Source organism: Protopterus annectens, chromosome 1.part0, assembly GCF_019279795.1.
Source record: "Protopterus annectens isolate FY-2018-M chromosome 1.part0, PAN1.0, whole genome shotgun sequence".
Taxonomy (NCBI): Eukaryota; Metazoa; Chordata; order Ceratodontiformes; family Protopteridae; genus Protopterus; species Protopterus annectens.
Genome location: NC_056725.1, coordinates 1295954674 through 1295978063, shown reverse-complemented (window position 1 = coordinate 1295978063; position 23390 = coordinate 1295954674). Strand labels below are relative to the sequence as shown.

At 36.4% G+C, this 23390-nt stretch overlaps 1 protein-coding gene across 1 annotated transcript in view; it reads right to left on the bottom strand.

Annotated features, from left to right (window-relative positions):
• Nucleotides 1-5066: 5066 nt before the first annotated feature.
• LOC122801321 (cytochrome P450 2D4-like) overlaps nucleotides 5067-23390 on the bottom strand; it is a 719831-nt gene continuing 701507 nt past the window's right edge. Inside the window, exon 9 of the mRNA XM_044070893.1 lies at nucleotides 5067-5582. Within this exon, the coding sequence (XP_043926828.1) occupies nucleotides 5404-5582 (179 nt within the window). The 3' untranslated portion in view covers nucleotides 5067-5403. The remainder of the gene's footprint in view (nucleotides 5583-23390) is intronic.

Below are 23390 nucleotides of genomic sequence, written 5' to 3'. Positions count from 1 at the left end.
TATTCCCGCCTATGGGGCTTATATATGCCGATTTTCCCGCACATTTCTATGATTGGCCATTTTGGAATTGTATCTACTTCACAGAAACTGCTTTATCATGCTCCATTTTGGATTATATCCTATATATATGCTATTTCTGCATTTCTAAGTACTGCTGTCATGGCTTAGTGGTTTAGTACCTTGACTCTAGTGCATGGTATCCTGGGTTCGAATCTGACCACTGATTTTTAATTTTCATGACTGTCTAGAAATGAGTTCAGGACCTGTCAATCAAACATGCCAAAAGCACTTTTAAGCACTTAAAACCAGGTCTGCGCTCATTTGCGCGGAGCTCACGCATGCGCATCGGAGGTTAGCTTGTGGGCGCGGCGCGCACCTCAGCGCAAACGGTGTGCACTGGGTTAAACCTTAATTGGCTAGTAACACGCATGTTAAGCTAAGCACAGCTAGTTGCACACAGTTTGAGCCTGTTAAACCAGTGCTTAGCTACGGGCAAGCAATTTGCAGCCTTTGAAACACTACTCAGCTACAGGCACTCTGTCTCACAGCAGCTTAGCTATCAGTACATTTCTAAATAGTTTTATTATTGTATTACTTGAAAATATATGCTCCATTTCATTCCATTTTACAAAAGGAAATACTTTTACATTTGTACAATACTGTCAGGGGCCTTTTTAGTGCTTATTTACAAAAAAAAAAGGTTGTTGTGTGGGCTCAAACCTTGCCTGCCTGCTCTTAAGCCGACAACTCTACCGCTATGCTATTACTTCTTGGCTTACTTTGCATATTTAGTTCTTATATCCTTTTCCACTGATTGCTAACTGCAGTTGATCTAGTAGCACACCCGCGCACACGAGCGCACACATTAGCAAACATTTACGAGGTTTTAAAAAAAAATAAAACAGTTTTCATTTTCATTTTATAACATCTGTTCACTTTTTACATTGCTGGTCTGTGGGGGCATGTGTTGTGTAGTGTGTTTATTCACATTTCCATGGCCTCTCTCGTGGCTGTTTACTTTCTGCCATTCTAGACTTCCGGGGGCGTGACCACTTGCAGGGCTTAGCCTACGGACACGCCCCCTACTGTCTTACACGGACCGTGTAAGAGTTACAGTGTGATTCAGCATGCCTCATGCACCTCATGCATATGCATGACATGCTGACATCACACCGTTTAACTGCAGCCTCCGTGTAAGAGTTATAACTCTTACACGGAGGCTTCCTGAATTTGGCCCAAAGTATAGGACATGCATTAATATATTAGATAATGGGCAAAACAAATGTTAATACCCTATTGGAGAACAATCATACTCCATCAGGGTATTAATGTGCAGATATTGCCTTGAAAAAAAGAAATATACCACATATTAAACTGCAATGAGGCATCAAATGGAAAAAAAAAGCAAATTAAAATCCCTTCCAAGGAGCCAGCCTAAATGAGGGGCAGTTGAGAAACATGGGGAAGGAAGTAGGGAATGCTTTACACTCTATGATTTTTTTCTCATTTGTTTGCAATGCAACGTCAGAAGTTGACTCGGTCAAGAAAGTAACTGTTATTGCTGGACACATTTGTGTGTGTGTGTGTGTGTTTGTTGTTTGTGGGTTTTGTTTGTGGGGGTTTGTGTGTGCATGCATGCGTGCAAAATTTACAGAGTCTGAAAAAGAGAGAAAGAATATAAGCGAGTGAAAGGTCACCCAAGAGAGTAAGACACTGAGCGAATACCTCTCAACTTCTTTGCATATGAGCTCAGGATAAAGCCTTAAAGATATGTGGAGCAAAAAACCCAAAATCAAGGTCATTTGAATACACAACAATATCAGAGTTAGCATATGTAAATAACAAGGATGTGAGGGGGTACAGCCATTCATGGTAGGGCTGCAGGATTCTGGAGCACCAGCAACAATGCTTTTAGTCATTTTCCTACTCCAATGTTTGAGTTTGTCTGGAAATTGTGGTGTTTGATGATTGCAGGGAGTCACACATTAATCAAGGATCCATTATGGTGTTATATTTATCAAATACAGCAGCTACTCTGGTACAATTTTTTTGTCTATAATGTCACGTTAGTTCTGCAGTTTCTTGATGTATACTGTTTCATCACTAGTGGTAGTACCACAGGTGCAGAGCCCTTCCACTCAGGTGACTTTTTGCTTGAGACCTTTCTCCCATTATAGTGATTTGCGATTTTTTTTTAACTGAAGTGTTACTTCAAATTACCCAGTATGCTTGTGGGACAAGAGAGAGGTGATATACCAAACCGATTATGGAAATTTTTAAAAACAGTTTTACATATCACTGCATACAGACAGACACACACGCACACACACACACAGACAGAGACACACTCATACATACGCACACATACACACACACACACACACACACACACACACACACACACACACACACACACACACACACACACACACACACACACAATCTTTCATCTTCAGGCTGACATTTGCAAGCAACAAGTCAGTGTAGATATACAGTAGTTTTACTGCAGATGACTTTATTATTACAATTATTATTATTATTAGTTACTAAAATGGTGCTGCTGTTGATCTTAGCCAAAAAGGTGGAGAAATGATTGTCTTTCCACCCACTAAACTTGTGAGGATAGGGATACCAAAGGGCCTTCACTATTACACTAGAAATTTTTCACTTTTCAGAAAAGTTTTACAAATCAGAACCAAGGCAGTCATGTGTACACACACACACACACACACACACACACACACACACACACACACACACACACACACACACACACTATGCTTTACTTCACAGACACACACTATTTTGCTGATAGCTGTACTCTTGGATTACCCTTGCCATTAACTTCACTTCAGAGAACAGAAGTATGCTTGAGAATATTAACTTTACAAATATTTAGCAGAATCCTACAACTAACTGCATAGCCTACATACATGCTGATTTTTCCAATGTGTAACATTTTGTTAAACATCCCATTGTTTATCAGATTCCTACAATTAACTGCATAGCCTACATACATGCTGACTTTTCATATGTGTAACATTTTGTTAAACACCCCATTCTTTAGCAGATTCCTACAACTAACTGTATAGCCTACATACACACTGGCTTTTCATATGTGTAACATTTTGTTAAACACCCCATTGTCTAGCAGATTCCTACAACTAACTGCATAGCCTACATACACACCGGGTTTTCATGTGTGTAACATTTTGTTAAACACCCCATTGTTTAGCAGATTCCTACAACTAACTGCATAGCCTACATACACACTGGCTTTTCATATGTGTAACATTTTGTTAACACACCCCATTGTTTAGCAGATTCCTACAACTAACTGCATAGCCTACATACACACCGGGTTTTCATATGTGTAACATTTTGTTAAACACCCCATTGTTTGGCAGATTCCTACAACTAACTGCATAGCCTACATACACACTGGCTTTTCATATGTGTAACATTTTGTTAACACACCCCATTGTTTAGCAGATTCCTACAACTAACTGCATAGCCTACATACATGCTGACTTTTCATATGTGTAACATTTTGTTAACACACCCCATTGTTTAGCAGAATCCTACAACTAACTGCATAGCCTACATACACACTGGCTTTTTATATGTGTAACATTTTGTTAAACACCCCATTATTTAGCAGATTCCTACACTAACTAACTGCATAGCCTACATACATGCTGACTTTTCATATGTGTAACATTTTGTTAACACCCCATTGTTTAGCAGATTCCTACAACTAACTGCATAGCCTACATACACACTGGCTTTTCATATGTGTAACATTTTGTTAAACACCCCATTGTTTAGCAGATTCCTACAACAAACTGCATAGCCTACATACATGCTGACTTTTCATATGTGTAACATTTTGTTAAACACCCCATTGTTTAGCAGATTCCTACAACTAACTGCATAGCCTACATACACACTGGCTTTTCATATGTGTAACATTTTGTTAAACACCCCATTGTTTAGCAGATTCCTACAACTAACTGCATAGCCTACATACACACCGGGTTTTCATATGTGTAACATTTTGTTAAACACCCCATTGTTTAGCAGATTCCTACAACTAACTGCATAGCCTACATACACACTGGCTTTTCATATGTGTAACATTTTGTTAACACACCCCATTGTTTAGCAGAATCCTACAACTAACTGCATAGCCTACATACACACTGGCTTTTCATATGTGTAACATTTTGTTAACAAACTCTACATGCATGTGTGCAGTGGAACACTTGAATCATCTCCAGCAGCCTTCTCAAGATTAGATTTATCACACAAACTGTGTATCAGGTCATTACAAGTAATGTAGCACCAGACACAATTATATATTTTCTGCTTTAGCACATCCATCGAGATTAATGACTATTAGCAAAGTGAATATTTAAAAGCTGCTGATACTCCCAGCAAAGTCTGCATAGAGAGAAACACACCCATTATTTGAAGAACTTTTTATTCCTATTTAGTTCGATTCTGTGTGGAGTCTGCATGTCCTCCCCACAGTCAAGTGACACTAAAGACATGCAGGTAGGTGCGAGTGTGAATGAGCGTGCCTTTTTTGAAGGTTGGGCATCAGGCTGGCAACTCATCCCCGTAAAAATCCACTGCCAATCATGAGCAGATGGAGTTCTGCTGTGGTGACCCCTAACCAGGAAAAGCCGAAAGACTACCAGTACCTTGATGTCTGCCAGCTTGTTTCAGTCTGAACTCACCACCATTAATGTACCACATCTCAGTTTCTGATATGTTTTTAGTTTGTATGTTTTTTCTTCTTTCCATAGATACAATCAAACAGTGATCCACCCACAAACTCACAGCATCTAGCCAGTGCCAACCCAAATGCCATCCTAAACCTTAAAATAAGAGAAAGTATTTCTCATCCATTCTGTTGACATGCTGCTATGTCTGTTATTTTTTTGGTGGGGGGGGGCAGCTGTGACAACCATATTTCATGTTATCTAGCACAGTTATTGGTTGCAACACCCCAAGACTGGCAGCTCAGAAGCCCTATAATAAGAACAATCACTTGGCCAAAGGATCTCACATTCCTTTATTTAATTCCGTCAGTATTATTTTCCCAGTGAGCTCAGTGATTATCACGCAACATTCTTAGACAGCAACTCATGCAAATTTGACTTTGCCAGTATTCTTTCCATTCAGATGAACTTATTCAAGTCAATCATGTTTAACAGTTTTCATATTCTAGTATAAATATTCTTCGCAGCCCTAGTCATCATGCTGTTAGTAAAATAGCTTTTTCATTGTTGAACATTATTTAAACATGGTAATACCTCTACTGATCTTTATTCATTAATGAATACCCACTACACTATTTATATCATTATGAAGCTTGTATATGCAATATAAGCTTAATTATCTTAGTTTTGCACAGATCTTGAAAGGAGAAGGTTTCATGATGGCCTTAAAAGATTTAATGGTGCTTGGTTTAGGTTCACCATCTGGAAAGTGAAAGGTGAAACGTTGCATCATAGCTGTGAAGAAGATGAAAAGCTCTGTTCGTGCTAGCTGTTCCCCTAGGCATATACGATGACCTATATGTGAAACAAATTGTTAAAAAGATGAGAAAAAAACACTTGACAGAGTGAACTGGGCATGCATAGCTACAATAGCATAAATAAATAAATGTCCAAATACACTGCTAAATAAATATTCTAAAATATGTGACTTTTCTGAACACTCCAACACAATCCTTTTAGGTGTGTGTGCACATTTAATAAGTTAACCATTTTACATTTTAAATGCTGACAAATATTTAAAGAACACCCCATAAAAGTTTATACTTACATCTTGGTGCAACTGCAGTGACATTTGAGGAAATTCAAGAGATCTTAGTAGCTGCTAGGTGACCTTTCACCTGCAAAATTACCTGTAAATCCATCTGTTTCTTATACAAATTTTGCCATGGTTCATAATAATGCTTTCTTACACATTTCTAGTGCTATTTGTAGGGCTTGGAGTGTTTGCCCATATAGAGATAACAAGGCAATTCACAATATTAGTAATAACAGAATGATTGTTAATGCACATCACAAATGTTATAATTCTGGTGCTGTTTATGCTCCATATTGTCCATGTGAGTAATATTACATTGAACAAACAACTAGGATGTTTAGATTATACATTTGAGGGACATTAAAATGTGGCAACTAGCTCTGTGGATGACCTAGTTAAAAATTGGGTAACCTCTGCTTTATGTCTACTATTCACATTCTTGTGAACAGACTGGACTTTGTGGACTTACCTTTTTTGTTGAAACAGACCAGCATTGCATTCATTTGTGGGATTCTTTCTGTTATTCCCCACAATGGGGTTTGTCTGGATGTCCCTTTTTGTGAATATTGTCATGGTGGAATGGAAAATTTTTACTTAACAGTGAGTTTTAAATTCATGTAGATTATAGATTAGATACCTAGATGACATACAAATTGTACAGAAGGAAGATAAAGAGAAAACTTTGTTTTTGGAATATATCAATAGTGCAACAGACTTCATAAGTTTCACACATGAAATTAGGGAACATTATATAACCTATTTAGATATAATGTTGGCTAAAGATGTGATTAATAAAACCTACTCAAATATTTTTTTACATTTTACCAACTCACATCCCATGACACAAAAGAAAGAAATAGTTAAGGGTCAGTTTGTGCACGCCTTTAGTGAGCACTTTTTAGATTTATCTAATTTATTGAAGGGCATATTTAGTAAGAGAGGCTACCTGGATCAATGTGTTGATAATTTAATGAATAAGGTTATTCAAAAAAGATTAAGCAGACATTTTGATCCAATTTTAGGCAGAGAAAAAGAAAATAAAGTAATAACTTTGACCCAAAAGAAACTACCTAATAGTGTAAAAGAAGGCAAATTTAATTTTTTTTTGATTATTACTTACACTGTTGATTGTGATAAGATCAAACAGGTAGTACACAAAAATTGCTCTATAATAGATGATGATATAACAGTAAAGAAAAAAGTGGGGGACAGGCTGAATGTTGTTTATAGGAGAGGTACAAACCTTAAAATATAATTGAGGTGAGAACACAGAATTTGCTTATGGAAAATAATAAGGTGAATGAATGGGGAAGCTGTAACCATTGTCATTTTATACAAACAGTTAATACATTTACTATAATAATCACCTTTTTAAAGTTAGGGGGAGGTTCAGTTGTGATATGAAAGGTACATGTGGCCTTGTATCAAATATGTTCAGGTTTCTATATAGGAAAAACAGAACGCAGACTTAAAGATAGAATATATGAATATAGGTATGAAATTAAGAAGGAAAAAACTACCAGTGCATTGTACATGCACATCGATGAAAATAAAGGGCATAATTTTAAATTTATCATGCTGGAAAAGATTGCACTAAATTTACAAGGAAGCTCCTTGTCTTTATATTTGGAAAAAGGGGAACTGACCTGGGAACTCTGTTTGAATGCAGGAGGTTGGCCAGATCTTAATGAACTGTCATCTATCACCTGTTTACTGAAACTTAAAATGCATACAAGAAAAAAAGTGTTGCATATATTTCATGTATATATTTTTATTTTTTTCAATAATATTTATTTATAAGTTCCCATTGGTTTATAGTTTGCATCAAGTTCAGTTTTAAAATACATGTTTATTAATAACAAACAAATATAACTGAATGCATGCAGTACTTAAGGGTTTGAAATTTGGACAAGTCATGTGATTTTTAAATAGTACATAAGTAGATGTTTTTAACAATTTTTTATCTGATGAAGTCTTTGATGGAGTAAAGACAAAGCATTTATCAGTTGATTATTTGTACAATATTATATGGTCTTAGCTAGAAGTCATGAATATTGCTTTTATATTCTCTGCCATTTTTGCAATGAAGTAATTCTATATTCATCTTTGCAAATAAATCTCAAATTTAAAATCTCATTCCAGATACTGTTTTTGTCTCTTCAGGTGCTGAAAATTGTGATTTGCATACATTCTGTTTAATGAGTTTTCTTGAACGCTGTGCTGGTTGAATGTTCAAGTTGGGGAATGTAAAATTTATCAAACGTGCGTTTGTGTAACAACTTTAGACGTGTGTCACCAGACATTGTATACTGCAGAGTTACTATGCAAAATTAAGGGTGTGGGGAATGAAGCAGTTCACCTAAACACTTCCCTCTCTGCAGTATTTTGTATTGTGTACTTAACTACAGCGTGTTTCCCAGCTGATGTTTTTATGCTGCTTTTTAAGGCTATTCAATCATGTTTTACTTCTTTTAATTAAAAAATCATTAAAGTATATTTGATGTAGCCATTATTTTCTGGTTATTTTAACTAATGTGCAAAATTGGGCCTTTTAGTAATCTTACCCATTTAATATTTAAAGCCTTCATTTTGTAGTGATTGTAACTGGCTGTACTACTGAAATAGTATTAACAGAATACATTTACTACAGGATGACAGTGGTTGCACAGTTTACTTTGTGTGTTCAATTTTTTTATTTATTTTTAAATATGTTGTGTTTTCAATAATGAGATTTTCAACTGGTAATTTTTATGTGAATTAGATGACTGTTTTGTTTAATTTGTATGTAGGGCTTTATATATATGTATATATATATATATATATATATATATATATATATATATATGTGTGTGTGTGTGTAGACATGAGACATATATATGTATATATATATATATATATATATATATATATATTTATTTATACAATAAGAGATCATTAGTATTCCAAAACATACATGCTGACTGGACAGCTCAACCAGCATACCTGCTGTAAATTAAACTTATAACAATAAGAAAGTCCAGTTGCTGAAATACCACTTAGTATCCAGACTTCTTGTTTGTTTATGCCTGGGGACAGAACAAAATATGAAAAAAGTCTGGTTTGTTCTGCAAAACTAAAGAAACAGAAACCTACCTGATTTTCCTTGTATTTCTGCACTGTACCTATTAAAACGTCATTTTTTAAACTGAAAACAAAAAACAACAACAGCAATGGAGATTCTCTCTTCTCCATTGCTTCCCTGCACCTCACAGCTGTACTGTGCATGTGTGGAAACGCAAGTCCCATATGCATATAGAGTACATCAGCAGACAGAAGACAATTCTGAAAGTGTGACAAAAAATCAGACTTCTAGATGCCAAATTTTACACTAGTTTAAACAAAAGTTACTTAAACAAAAAGAAATGTGCCAAGTAGAAAAATGCATTTCTGGCAAAAAAGGACCTGATCATAAAAAGTAAACTATATAGTCTTACACTAGCAAAAAAACAGAACTAAACTACAATGCTAACAAATCTTATAATTACCAGAAACTTACCAAATACCCTAAAAAATACAAGTCATATTATAATTAAAGTTGAAAGCCACCCAATAGATGACCTTTTAAGAAAGTCTATGTAAATCACATATGGTCCTATTCAACAGGCATCATCAGCAATTAAAGTGATTACCACATTTATGATATCCTTGAATAAATGGGAAACCGTTATTCAAGCTAAAAACTACAGTAAAATAATAAAATGATGAATGAAATATGTAGTCATCTTATGCATGTGTTTCATTTAATATTTCATAGTGTAAGATCAGGGAACTCAATTTTGCCCTTATTGACACTTGTTTCCTCAATGTATAATAAAAGACAGTGTGTATCACACCCTGGATCAAGGTATATGCATACTTGGACTTCCATGTGCATACTCCCAAGGAGTTGCACCTGCTACTTAAAACTGCACAAGTACTGAGATGTTTATTAATTTCCACATCTGCATTAATTTGAAATGCATAAGAGAGTCAGTGCCATTTGAAGGAGTAGATGAGGTAAATCTCACCGAATTACCAGGAGAATTACAGAACCTTATAATTTAAACAAAGGACTGGAGCTGGAAGCATAGCGTAACAAGAAACTAGTGACTATTTTACTAGGGTGAAAAAATATTCTAATCCACCAGCAAAGTTTAAAATATTTTTACTACATTCAGTGAACTGGTGCCGGGGATGAAAAGTACTCCATGCAGCCTTGCATCAAAGTTAGCATGTGAGTAAGTGGACACTCAAACTTCCACTATTTATTTAATTGTTTGTCTAGTATTGTGATGATTTATTGTATCAGCCTACTGTGTATGCACAGGACAATGTATTGTTACCATTCCAATGGACAGAAGTAAGCCATTGTCCAGTAATATGAAGCTATACAGGTCAATTGTCCTCAATGTGAACGACACGTGTCCAACAAAGATATCACGAGTACCATCACTTTAGCAATTTTCATGTTTCTTTACTTTCAGTCTGATTTATGAGTTGAAATAAAAATCAGTGGAAGAGGAAAGAAAGGATCTGTGGCAGCTTGTGGCAGCTTGTGGCAGAGTGCAGTCTAGTAAAGTAGGCTGAAAGTAAACAATACTTTTCAAAAACAAATTTTATGAAGCACAAAATATTGTAAATTGCTGGTCCTTGATCATAAAGTGCAAGCCAAGAATGTTTCAGGTGAGCTCATGTAAAATCAGTTTCAGTGGATTGCTAACACTTGTGAAAATATTTGTAAAAGCAATGTCATTCAGTGCTTTTATCAAGGGCAAACTGCTGTACAGTTCTTCCTGTTATCACCTTTTCTTTCATCTAAATCATGTCAAAGTAGTTTCAGTTGCTTACTGTTGCTTCTGACAGAGATTGTGAAACATTTTTTTAGCCAAGTGCTCACTGCTTAAACAGTGATTCTGTGGCAGTGAAGTTTGTGAGCACTACTGACAGGACCGGTCCCGGTGAAGTAATGATTTTCTTATCAAAATGAAAATACTGTACATTGTCTCCCACGATCATACTTGAGGATTCAGAAAGGACCCTAGCATTCACTTAAATGGATGTAGCAAAACAACCCAATACCCATGATTCTGTATAATCAAATCCAGGGAAACATTAGCGGCAATGAGGGAAGACCTCATATTACCTAAATTACATCATACTGAGTTGCACCTAACTACCATATTTAGCACTAGCAAGTAATGCATTATGTTGTCACAGGCATCCCCTCTCATTCACTATCCTACACACACACACACACACACACACACACACACGCACACACACACACACACACACACACACACACACACACACACACACACACACACACACACACACACACACACACACACACACACACCTAACCTACCTCCTTACTGTTTTCCCTACTGTGATCTCCCAATCACACATACATTGATGCTTACATACACACATGCACACTCCCCCAACACTACCTGACCACTAAACTCCCTGGTACTTAACTCTGCAGTGATGAATGAACAGAGCTTTTGGCTTTGTTCATTGCCATAAACAGCGAGGAGCAGCCATGTTAATTTATGCAGCTGAGCAATTCTGTAGATCACTCAGCTATGTAAAATGCCTTCAGGTGGGCAGTTCTAAAAGAGGGCACATGACTAATTAGCATATTCCCTTCCCTCAGAATGTCTCATTAGCAGCTCTGTGCTGCAGCACTGGGTAGGATTGTCTCTAAAACAGAAATGGTTACTGACAGGTTTTTTTATCAAAAACAAAATGCTCCAGATTGTTTCCTCAGTACCAGATGAAGAACTGAGGGTTTTTAAACCCAGACCAAAATAATGCATTTTTATTTCATCAACTTATTTTAAAATATTTGCTGCAGTCCCAGTAAAACAGTGTACCTTCTTTTAGCACAATCGAAATGCTGCATATTGTTTCCCTATGATGATCTTTTTCTATTGAATCATAGAAATCTAGCTTTGTTTGTCAGTATTTCTGAAATCACTTGTCAAGGCAATGTAATTTTTATCAAGGGTAAAATGTTGTATGTTGTTTCCGCAAAACATATAAAATGCTGGGTGTTGCTTTCCTGCAGTCATAATCTTAAAAAATGCTTCAGCTTAGCTCAGGGGAAATCAGTTTCAGTTACTTGGAAACACTTTGATGATGGAGAAAGATGTACTTTGCTTCAAAGTGTTTTCTTTTTTTTTTGAACCATGTCAAATCAATTTCAGATATCTGGTGTTAATTAATAGCAATTGTTTTATATTACTACTGTATCTTGCTTGCCTATGATAATTTCTGATAATATAATTTAAAACATTAGTTCCAGTCTAAGCCAACTAGCATTGCTAAATGGTTGTTTTTCATTTTTACAGACAAGGAAAGAAAAGAAACAAACTGAGCAACTTGTTGCACTAAACACTTCAATGCACCTTTTCCATTTACTTTTTCCTGATGTTTGAGTCCCAGTAACCACATATATAAAATACTCAGACAAGTCATATTAAGGGATCCTGACCCAACTCAATAAACTAGGTTAGGATTTTTAGTCATACAGCTGAGTGTGTCAACACAATCTAATATAAAACTGTACTTGTTCTCGCAAATGTGAGAAATTGTGACTGAATGGGGCAATGCAGAGAAGCTCAGCTTCTGATTCTAAAGCTTGGAGACCCAGCCTCTCTGCTGTTATTGATTCTGCACTGGTTCCTAACCCTGATACACACACACACACGCGTGCGCGCGTGCACACACACACACACACGCGCGCGCGCGCAGGCACACACGTGCACACACACGTGTGCAGACACACACTGTGGGAAAGTTCTTCTGCCCAGCTTTAAGGAAAATAAAAAAAGTAAGTTTTTGTGACATCTAACCCTGTTCTACCTGATTTGCATCTATCATGACCTATCTCTAGATGACTATGTGAAATAAAATTAATTTGTTAATATATATCTATATCTATCTATATATATATATATATATCTATATATATATATATATATATATATATATATATATACATATATATATATATATATATATGTATATATATACTAGCTGTACCCAGCCACGCGTTGCTGTGGCTCAGTCTGGTTAAATGGAAAAGAAAGAAAAGAGAAAGCACACATTTCTAATATGTTTAATTTCACAATGCTTATGGGTATACAATATTTTTTGTTGTTCCATTGTCTGTGCAGATATAGAGATTGTTTGGTTTGCCGACTCTAGAACACGCAACATATAATTGTCCATGTGAGAAGCAATCCGTGTGTAGATCTAAACTGCACAATTCTAAAGATTGGCCCTGAGCTTTGTTGATGGTGATTGCAAATGCCAATTGAATTGGGAATTGCAATCTCTTAAACTGAAATGGCATATCCTTTGGAATCATAGGAATGTGGGGAATGAGGGCATCTTCACCTTTGAAAGGTCCTGTCAAGTTTGTTGCTTCTATGATATTGCTCATTAATTTTTTTACTGCAAGCCACGTGCCGTTGCAAAGCTTTGGCTGGTTGATATTTCGCAACATGATAATTGGCACGCCAATTTTCAATTGCAGTATGTGCGGTGGCATCCCTGGCAGATCGAGTGAATTCAAAAATTCTGTTGGATAATTAACCGCTTCATCTGCTTCCACAACAGTGTCGACGGACTTGTATGTGACTGCCTTGCTTTGAATGTTAGACTGAATAATATTGTTAAGTTCGTAGACGTCTTTGTTCTTGGCCGCAAGAATAGCTCGTTCAGTTAGACACTCGTGATTCTTATAATTGGTTTGAATATTGGGAAATACTTTTTCAACCAATTCTTCTTTTGACGTCACTAAATTGCAGAAGTTATGAGGCAAAGAAATTCGTCCTGAAGTCAGATCAACCGGCACCTTTCCGTTCCCAATTTCCAGCAATTGATGTGAGAATATCTCAGCTGATCGATCATTTTGCAGCTGGACACGCATATTTGTAGTTAATTTTAACGTCTTTATGTGTCACCACAAAGTAGAGTATTTCAGGCAAGCATTTATTTCATCCACTGGTGTCGATCGAGGAGAACGAAGCAGATCTGAAGCTGCAGAACGCGATCGCCGTGCTCACAACCATGCATCCTCAAGTCTGGCTGCACGTCGCTCTGCTGCTTCCTTGGCACGTATTTGAGCCATTCTTTGTCTGTTTTGCTCGTTCTCTGATGCCCGTTCTTCCTCAGTTTGATTTGCAATTACTCGTCGCACTGCTTCTGCTCCACGAGTACGACGACCTAAGTTTGATCTTCTTCGAGGTATTATTTGGATGAACTAAAGCAGATCGATTGCACTGAGAAAGAAGTAAGAAAGTTATAACAAAAACATATAAAATTGCATATTTGTATACAAATATATAGAATCCATAGTAGGTATATTAAAACACACGCATATTCGAATGCGACGTGTGACATCTATATAACAGTAGGTATATAAAAACACACGAGTATTCAAATGCAACATTGTGTGAAAATTTCAAAGCAATCGGTGAAGAACTTTCGGAGATTTAAGATTTTGAACAAACAAACATTTACATTTTTTATTTATATAGATATATACTTTTTGTTGTACTTTACTTTAAATATTCCACCATGCCACCAGCTAAAGAAAAATGCTGTTTTCTTGCATACCAAATCTTTCTTGTGAAAAGGATTGCAGTGCACTGAAGTGTTGACTTTAATTTATTATGCTCACACTGGGTTTAATGTTTTACCACAAGACCAGGATAACAGACCACGTAAACATTTTCTTTGTGAAAAGGTAAAGATTGCATGTATTTTATCAACACATTGCATAATGAGAACTTTTCAGAACTTTAATGCAAAATTATAGTTTTATTGATTCATTCACTAAATGAAACATTTACATGTTTATAACTTGAGTGACTTTATCCTCATGCAATGTCTGTCCATAAATGGAATTGTGTTCATTAAGACAGTATGCTTTGTGAATAGTTCTGCTAACTAAACAATCAAAAGATAGAATGCTGAAACATATTATTTAGTAAAGTAGAATAAAAAGATATTCATTTTCAGTTTAAAATGTTTGCAGTAAGGATCTACAACAGATCATGCATATGCTTCAGTCTGGTGTATATGTGTAGTTTTGTTTTGTGTCATTCACTTCAGAATATCTAAAAGAGACTAAAACAGTTTATTAGAAAACTTCTGTATGTTGCTTCTGCAGTGAAATGTCACGTAAGACCGGTTGTTTGAAGCTGTCAGATCGCAGCAAAAAGCAGTGAATACATGACATGACAGGTGTGAGAATTCACCATCTCGCTAGGGTTGTCATATACCTTCGATCCGAACATGAATATAACAGGGTAAATGTTCATGGGTTTGTGAATGACTTGCAATGGGTCCCACAGATGATATGAAGACAGACTTAGTGTCTCTTTAAGATTGGAAGGAAGCTAGTCTTGAGCAGTATCGTTTTATAACTGAGAATGATGCCACAATACAATCAAAAAATTATTAACTTCAGTAATGGGCTTAGATATCATTGTCATTCTGAGGGGGGTCTAATAACTGTTAGCTTGAAAAGAGATGGAAGGCAGTCCCACTTGTTTCAGTAGAGGGGCCAGCAATTACATTTTCAAGACCTTCACATAAAAACTAAGACATTCTCTACTCCAGCGGTTTCTAACCTTTTTTACACAAAGGACCAGTTTCATGTAAGACAATTTTCCATGGACCAGCCATCACTAGTGCATAATAAAGTGCATAACATTTATTTATTTATTTGACATTTGTTTACCGGGGCGGCTCAACTGGACTAGAAGCCCATTTTCTGCTGAGACCCGAAGAGAAAAGCTCCAAAGTACAATAAAAAGACAATTGGTAATAATTACCAAAAAAAAATATATATATATATATATATACATTCTGCTTAACAGCATAACATTGATCTACTATGGTCGAGAGGTATGTAAACCTAATGGCAACCTTACTGATTTTATGTTTATAAGAGCAATATTTAAAATCTGTCCCTATTATTTGGCTCTGTCCACTCAGATTTACTGTGCAAGAGGTTGAGTGGTATGGTCGAGAGGTACATAAATCTAATGATAACCTTATTGACGTTCTGTGTTTATAAAAGCAATATTTAAAATCTGTCCCTATTATTTGTGGCTCTGTCCAGATTTATTGTGCAAGAGGTTGAGTGGTATGGTTAAGAGGTACCCAAACCTCATTGCTGCTGCCAGGGATCACTCTCACTCTTCCTCTCTCTCTCTGTCTCTCACACACACACACACACACACACACACACACACACACACACACACACACACACACACACACACACACACACACACACACACACACACACACCCTTACTCTTCTACTTTCATGCACGCATTCACTCACACACGCAGACAGAAACACACACACGCGCGCGTGCGCGCACACACACACACACACACACACACACACACACACACACACACTCTCTCTCTCTCTCGCTCTCTCTTTTGCTTTCATGCATGCATTCACTCACACATGCAGACAGACATACACACACACACATTTTTCGGTTTCCTTGACTTTTATTTTACAGTCGCTAAACAGCAGAAGCACTGCTTAGTCTCTGTAAAATAATGTCTCGATCGATCTCACTGCTCACTCTCTTCTCTCATACACACACAGTCTGTTCTCCTTTCATACACATATACACTCTGCTTTTACGCATGCATTCACTCACACACATAGACACAAACGCACTCATACACATACATAGGCACATTCACTTTTTTCTTTCACTCCATTCCCAGTGGCCTGATACCAAATGATCCATGGCCCACTACCAGTCCATGGCCCGGTGGTTGGAGACCACTGCTCTACTCCCACAATAGAGTTTTTTAGTCCAGTCTACTCAGGCTAACAGCTTAGTCAATACAAATTTGAATCTGCTAATATCAGTGTAGCGCTGTTGAACACTAGAAGAAATTACTCTCCTTCAACACCTTCCTGAATCCAGATTTTTGTGTTGTCACTGAAACCTGGTCCCTTTGTAGTCCACACTACACTGGAACCAGGCAAGTGTTAGTACTTCCTTCTTACCAAGTCTTATCGCCTACCACTTAATTAAGCTTAGAAGTTCAGAGAGAAGTAATACTGGTGGTAGGGTGACTGCCTTTATCTGAAAGGCTGTCATCTCTAATTAAACTCCTTTGCATCCTACTGTCTGTAAACAAGAAGTCATGTCACATCCTGATCACTACAAAGCCCTATGACACTCAAAAATCGCAAAGCATATGATAATAAACTAGAGTTCCTCTCCATTGACCCAAACATCATCATTTTAAGGACTTTAACTACTCCTCCATTGATTAGCACACATATTCTCAAGAAACAAATATGCACACTGCATCCTTGAGTTCATTAATGCAAACTCCCCCGATCATACATTACCCTTCCCCACCACAGGCACCAACATGACTAATGCCTGCTCCCCAGACATTCTCAAACCCTCATTGTCAGATCAGATTACTGCACTGTAATATTCACCATATGATCCCAATAAGGTAATTGTTAACCCAACCACATTTAGAGACTACTCCAAAGCTAGCGTCTTTGTGCTTGCAGTTGTCATATGACAGTTCCATTCTCCCAACTTCTGAGGACACTATAGCAAGTATTGCCAGCTCAGCTCTTGCATAGAGGCTTATGCTCCTATTCACCATAAATATAATGTCAAGTTAGGAAACAAAACCCATCTGGTGGGACATAACCAAAAGTAAACTTTACAACAAAAAAGAAAAAGCTCATAACCTTACAGAACAACATTTCAACATGCTAAAATCAATGTTAGAAGTGTTAATAAAGAACTGAGGAGTAATCTCAAACCCTACAAAACTAGGTATGGCCTAAAAATTGCTATGACAATGAAGGATAGCCACAGAACATCGTTTAATTACAAAAAAAAAAAACAAAACTCAAATATAATACCTAAGATCTCTCCAAGCTTGTCTCTAATGCATCACCCACTCCGACCATGAGGAAATAGCTAATATCTTAGCAGATACATGCAACTCCATTTTATCCCCTGTTGTCTCCAGCAATAGCACAGCTAGGAGGGGGTGACAGGGCAAACAGCCCTGGGTGTAAAGTGTTGGGGGGTGTGATCAACTGATCCCAATCAATGTTTAATATAACACCAGCTTTTAAAAGCCAGTATTGCAGTTGTGGTCAAACCTGAGTGCTGTAGTACTCCACGTGTGGTCTAAACTGTAGCAACTGCTTGCTACATTGTAGCAAACAGTTTGCTATAGTTTAAAAGTAAATTGTTTTTAACTAAAACCTGAGTGCTGTAGAGCTCTGTGCAGGCAGGGTATAAACTGTGGAAACACACACACACACACACACACACACACACACACACACACACACACACACACACGCATACACATGCACACACACAGCAACAGTCAGTGGCATGCATGCATACAGCTTGCATACTGTATTTACCTCTGCTTTCAGACAGGGGAGACTGGACAGAATAGCTCTGGTATCAGTCACAGCTCTGTTCTGCTCTACTTAATCTCCCCTGCTCAGTAGTAGAAACCAACACAGACATACAGTCATATACCAGCCATTGACACTGAGTCACTCATACATACATACATACGTACACACACACACACACACACACACACACACACACACACACACACACACACACACACACACACACACACACACACACACACACACACACACATCCAGTGCTTTCACACTCTGCATCTTTGATCTCCTCATCTATACCAGGTACAGGTCACATCAGTCAGCAGTCATCCACCACACATAGACAAAAACACACACACACACACGTGTGTATATATATATATATATATATATATATATATATATATATATATATATATATGGGTCTACTTCTGTTTATCGAAAAATCCCTTTTTTGAAAAACAGAAAGCCGAACCCATCTTAGCAAAACTGCACTTAAACTAAAGTGCAGTTTGGTAAACCTTGATTCACCGAAGCACGGTACTGTGGGGGTAAGGAAATATATCCTTTTTCCCACTGTAGTGTGATCTCTGAGTTAGTATATATAAGTTGTGGGGCTGTGGGCAGTGCAGGGGGGCTTGCCCCCTACAAAAATGTGTTTTTAGTTTTAGTTCATTTCTTTTTTTTTTCCAATTTGGTGACTCGGTGTTCGCAAAAGTGCACTTTTGTTTAAGTGCACTTTCGCTAAAATGGGTTCGGCTTTCTGTATTTTGAAAAAGTGATTTTTCGATAAACAAAAGTAGACCCACATATATATATATATATATATATATATATATATATATATATATATACATATATATATATCTGTGTGTGTGTGTGTTATATATAAGATGAGAAAAACACTTTAAAGAAAAAAGAAACAGAATGGCAGCTTAAGTTGGCTGTGATGTTCCCCCCAGACTTGAATGATGCAATTTCTATTGTTTCAATGTTACATGAAAAAGCAAGTGAAGTATAGCAAACTTTAAGGAATATATACTTTTAAAATTTTGGGTATATATACTTAACAAATATACATTTTTTATTATATTATATTATTTATGTTGAAAAAAGTTGTTTTGTGCTGATCCTAGCCAGGTTTTTTTAAACAATTAATTAAAGTGTGATGTATTCAAACAATGTCTAACATTTTATTGGTGGAACTGTAACTGATGCTCAGTATTTAAACTGCCTTTTTTATGGCTTTCTTGTTATTCTGATGAAGTCGCTCTTTACTGAGACGAAAGCACTCAATAACTGTGTTAATAAAAGACTGTTGTTTATTATAGCAGCTACGGTTGTGATTACTCTGACAATATTTTTTTATGTTTATATATATATATATATATATATATATATATATATATATATATATATATATATATATATATATATATATATATATATATATATATATATATATATATATACATATACATATATATATATATATATGTATGTATATATATATATATATATATATATATACATACACACATGTGTGTGAGTGTAGACGCTCAGAATAAACAGACACACATACACTGACAGAATTCACTCACAAGCTATTCCTAAACACACCATATGACACCACACACACACACACACACACACACACACACACACACACACACACACACAATAAGTACTGACACACATACACTAACAGAATCCACTCACAAACTATAACACACACACACACACACCTGATACCCACACACACTCACACTTCAGTGCATTACTTCTATGGATTAGCCGCTCTCCCTCATCCTGCACATATTTTCTAACACTGAAATGCACAGGTGCACATGACTAAACAGCTGTTTTCATTGATGCATTGTGTGTAGTACCTAGTATGGGTATCTATGAATCACCCTATTATACCATGTACCCTTCTGAATAGTGCATCAGGATGCTAATGGATCTAATTAGCACAGGGTCCACCCTTTGACTACCACACTTGGATGCAGGGCCAAATGTCTTGCTGTTCAGTGGGCATACCTCTCAACTGTACAGATTTTCACAGAATATCCAGATTTCTGCCTCATATTATGGCACGTTTCTCATAAAATTGTGGTTTTCTGACAAATCACTTCCAAATTACTGAGGACTGAAATTCACATTGTTTATCCTTCAGAAAATTCTTGCTAAACCTGTTATTCTATCAACAATCTAAGTTTCATAACCAACAAAAGCTTAAAAACTGGACCACCAGGAGGCACAGCAAAGTTCAGATCTCTTTAAGAGCAATAATTAAAAAAAATTATCTATATTTTTATTCTTTTCATCCCATTGTTTATGATCTTGTCCAGATTTCTTGCTCTAAGAGGTTGACAGGTATGTCAGTAAGTCAGAGATGCACCAGTAACCAGCAAGGGCATTATGAACTAGGACACCCTTGCAGAGTCCTTGAAACATTCACAAGGCTTTGCATACCATGCAGGTTGTCGACAACTCCCCCTGGGTCTTGTGAAAATTTTATATAAAATGTTTTCAGATCTGACACTATCAAAAAAAAAACACCATAACCCTGTTTTCTTAATAAGTGTAAAGGAAAACAGCATTATATTCATCCCTTGGGGAACATTTTATCAGTCCATAATCGGTAGTACTTAATAATCTATGTTATATCTGCACATATTTTCATCTGTCCAGCATGATAATATTCACAACTTTATCTGCCTGTTTTACAATACATTTGTAATTTTAGTCTTCAAGCCTTTTAAGGCAAACCAGCCAGCTTTTATTTGATTGTAACACTTAGGACGGTAAACACATTTTCATAAACTCTGGGATTTTACTTCAAAGGATCAGGAATATATACATCATTTAATAGAGGTATGTGGTACATGTCTGCGTTTCTTGGTTTATCGGGCTTAATTGTTCTTGATATATTCTTGAGAACCTCTGCATATACTGGGAGGAGTCAGTCTGAATGTATTGTCATAGGGTGGTGGTGCTGCTCAGACTTTAGGCTTGTCATAGACTTTTAATCTCAACAAAAAGTGCTTTTATGTGAATATGAGCCAGTCCTTTGGTTATCCAATATAACCTTCATCTATCAAGTCTTAAAAGGCCATGTAGTACCTCCATACATAATGTAAAGGAAGATATTTAATATTTAACACAAGCAATTCTAAGTAGTACTAATCAAAGCATAGTTAAGTTTTATCAAAAAGGTTACTTAACTGGTAAATTTTGTGTAACGTTTACTTTTTAAAACAAAGTATGTATTTTACTTATTCTGCTCACAGCAACTTTACTTTGTACTGATATAAAATTCAGATGTTAAACATGAGCTGGGAAATAAGTTTCAATGTTTAGGTATTGGGTGATGTAACTTGTGGATATAAGAATAAAATGGGATGGGAAGTAAAGCTGAATTATTTTAAGGGCATGCCTTCAAAGTATGAACTTGTCAGGATCACTAATAGAAGTGAATCCTATAGAAGTAAGAGGGGCTTCTGACATTATATTAACATAAGGGCTGACAACTAAGAACCACTGGACTTACAAATACAACAAAAGCAAGGAGGATGAGCTGTAGAAAATCAGATTTATTCATAAGGAAGTCTAATCTGGCAGTTTTCTTAAGAAAACCTTGAACTGCTGTTGTTTGTTAACTTAAAGAAAAGTACTATTTCCAGTTCTTCTGACAAACCAGATAATTAATTTCTGCTAGGCTTCACAAAAAGAAATAGAAAATTTGCTTTCTCTCAATTTCAGCTTAAAACACACACACACACACACACACACACACACACACACACACACACACACACACACACACACACACACACACACGCACACACATGCTAAGTTGCTCAACTGTGGTTTCGATGACAGCTTTCCTGCCTGTTTAATTTGATCATTTGAAAAGCTGTTCAATTTGTATGAGATCGGTGTGATTCTGTGGTTGTGGAATATGCTCCAAAACCTCTCCAGAAATCCACACTATTTGAATAAATAAAACAAAACTCAGAAAATGAATTCAAACACAGACAAATGGACAACAGCATGACAAATTTAATTCACAAATGTACTGTAGTACTGTTCATTTGTCTGCGTTCAAATTCATTTTCTGAACTGTGGAATATACTCTTTCCTTTGTATTATGCAATCTTGGAATTGATAGATTTAATTGTTATATTTAATTAGCAGGGGGTGTAGGGTGGTCTTGCCCCCTTGCAAAAAAAAAATTGTTTTTAATTTGCATGCAATGAGGTAATGTCTCAGAGCAAAAGTATTACATTTTCAATATTCCATTGTTGACCTTTTTTTGTTGTTGTTTGGAATGTCAATGAACTGAAAATATGATATATATATATATATATATATATATATATATATATATATATATATATATATATATATATATATTATACATTGGTTCCTTCCTAAAATTTAAGAGTGTTTTTGGTTGACAGTTATTTAGTTGACTGTTTATGATCAACTAAGCAGGTCACTGACTGGTGTCTGAGATTGCATGATTCTCAGGGTTAGGGAATATGTCCATATCCTGTGATTGTCTGATTTCTGTGTTAGTATATAGAATTAACGGGGGGGGGAGGGTGAGGTGCAGCCCCTCATATGGGGAAAAAAACAATGTTTTTATTATTATTTATTTTTTTACCTTTTACTATTGCATGCACTAAGGCTGTTTCTCAGTACATGCATGCATAGCTTCTTGTCAATGTTGATATTTTTGATGTAAACATTTTTATAGTGACTACTACAGCTGCTTACATGCTAGTAGCTTGCAACACGCTTACTTGCTGCCACTCACTTGAAAAAGCAAGTGCTGCAACTTCCACTATCCCCATCTCTTATTTCTATGTAGCCCTCCCAGCACTCAACCCTATAAACTGCATATCCTTACCAGAGTTCTAAGTCTAACCCTTAAAACTCCCACCCAGTTCCCAACCCAAGTCCTCACTCCCTTAGCTCAAAATTCCATTCTTTCCTCCTTAAGCCAAAGTCTATGATCACTCCCTAAACCAAAAATCCAACTCTCCCAAACCTAAATTCTCTGAGCGCTCCTT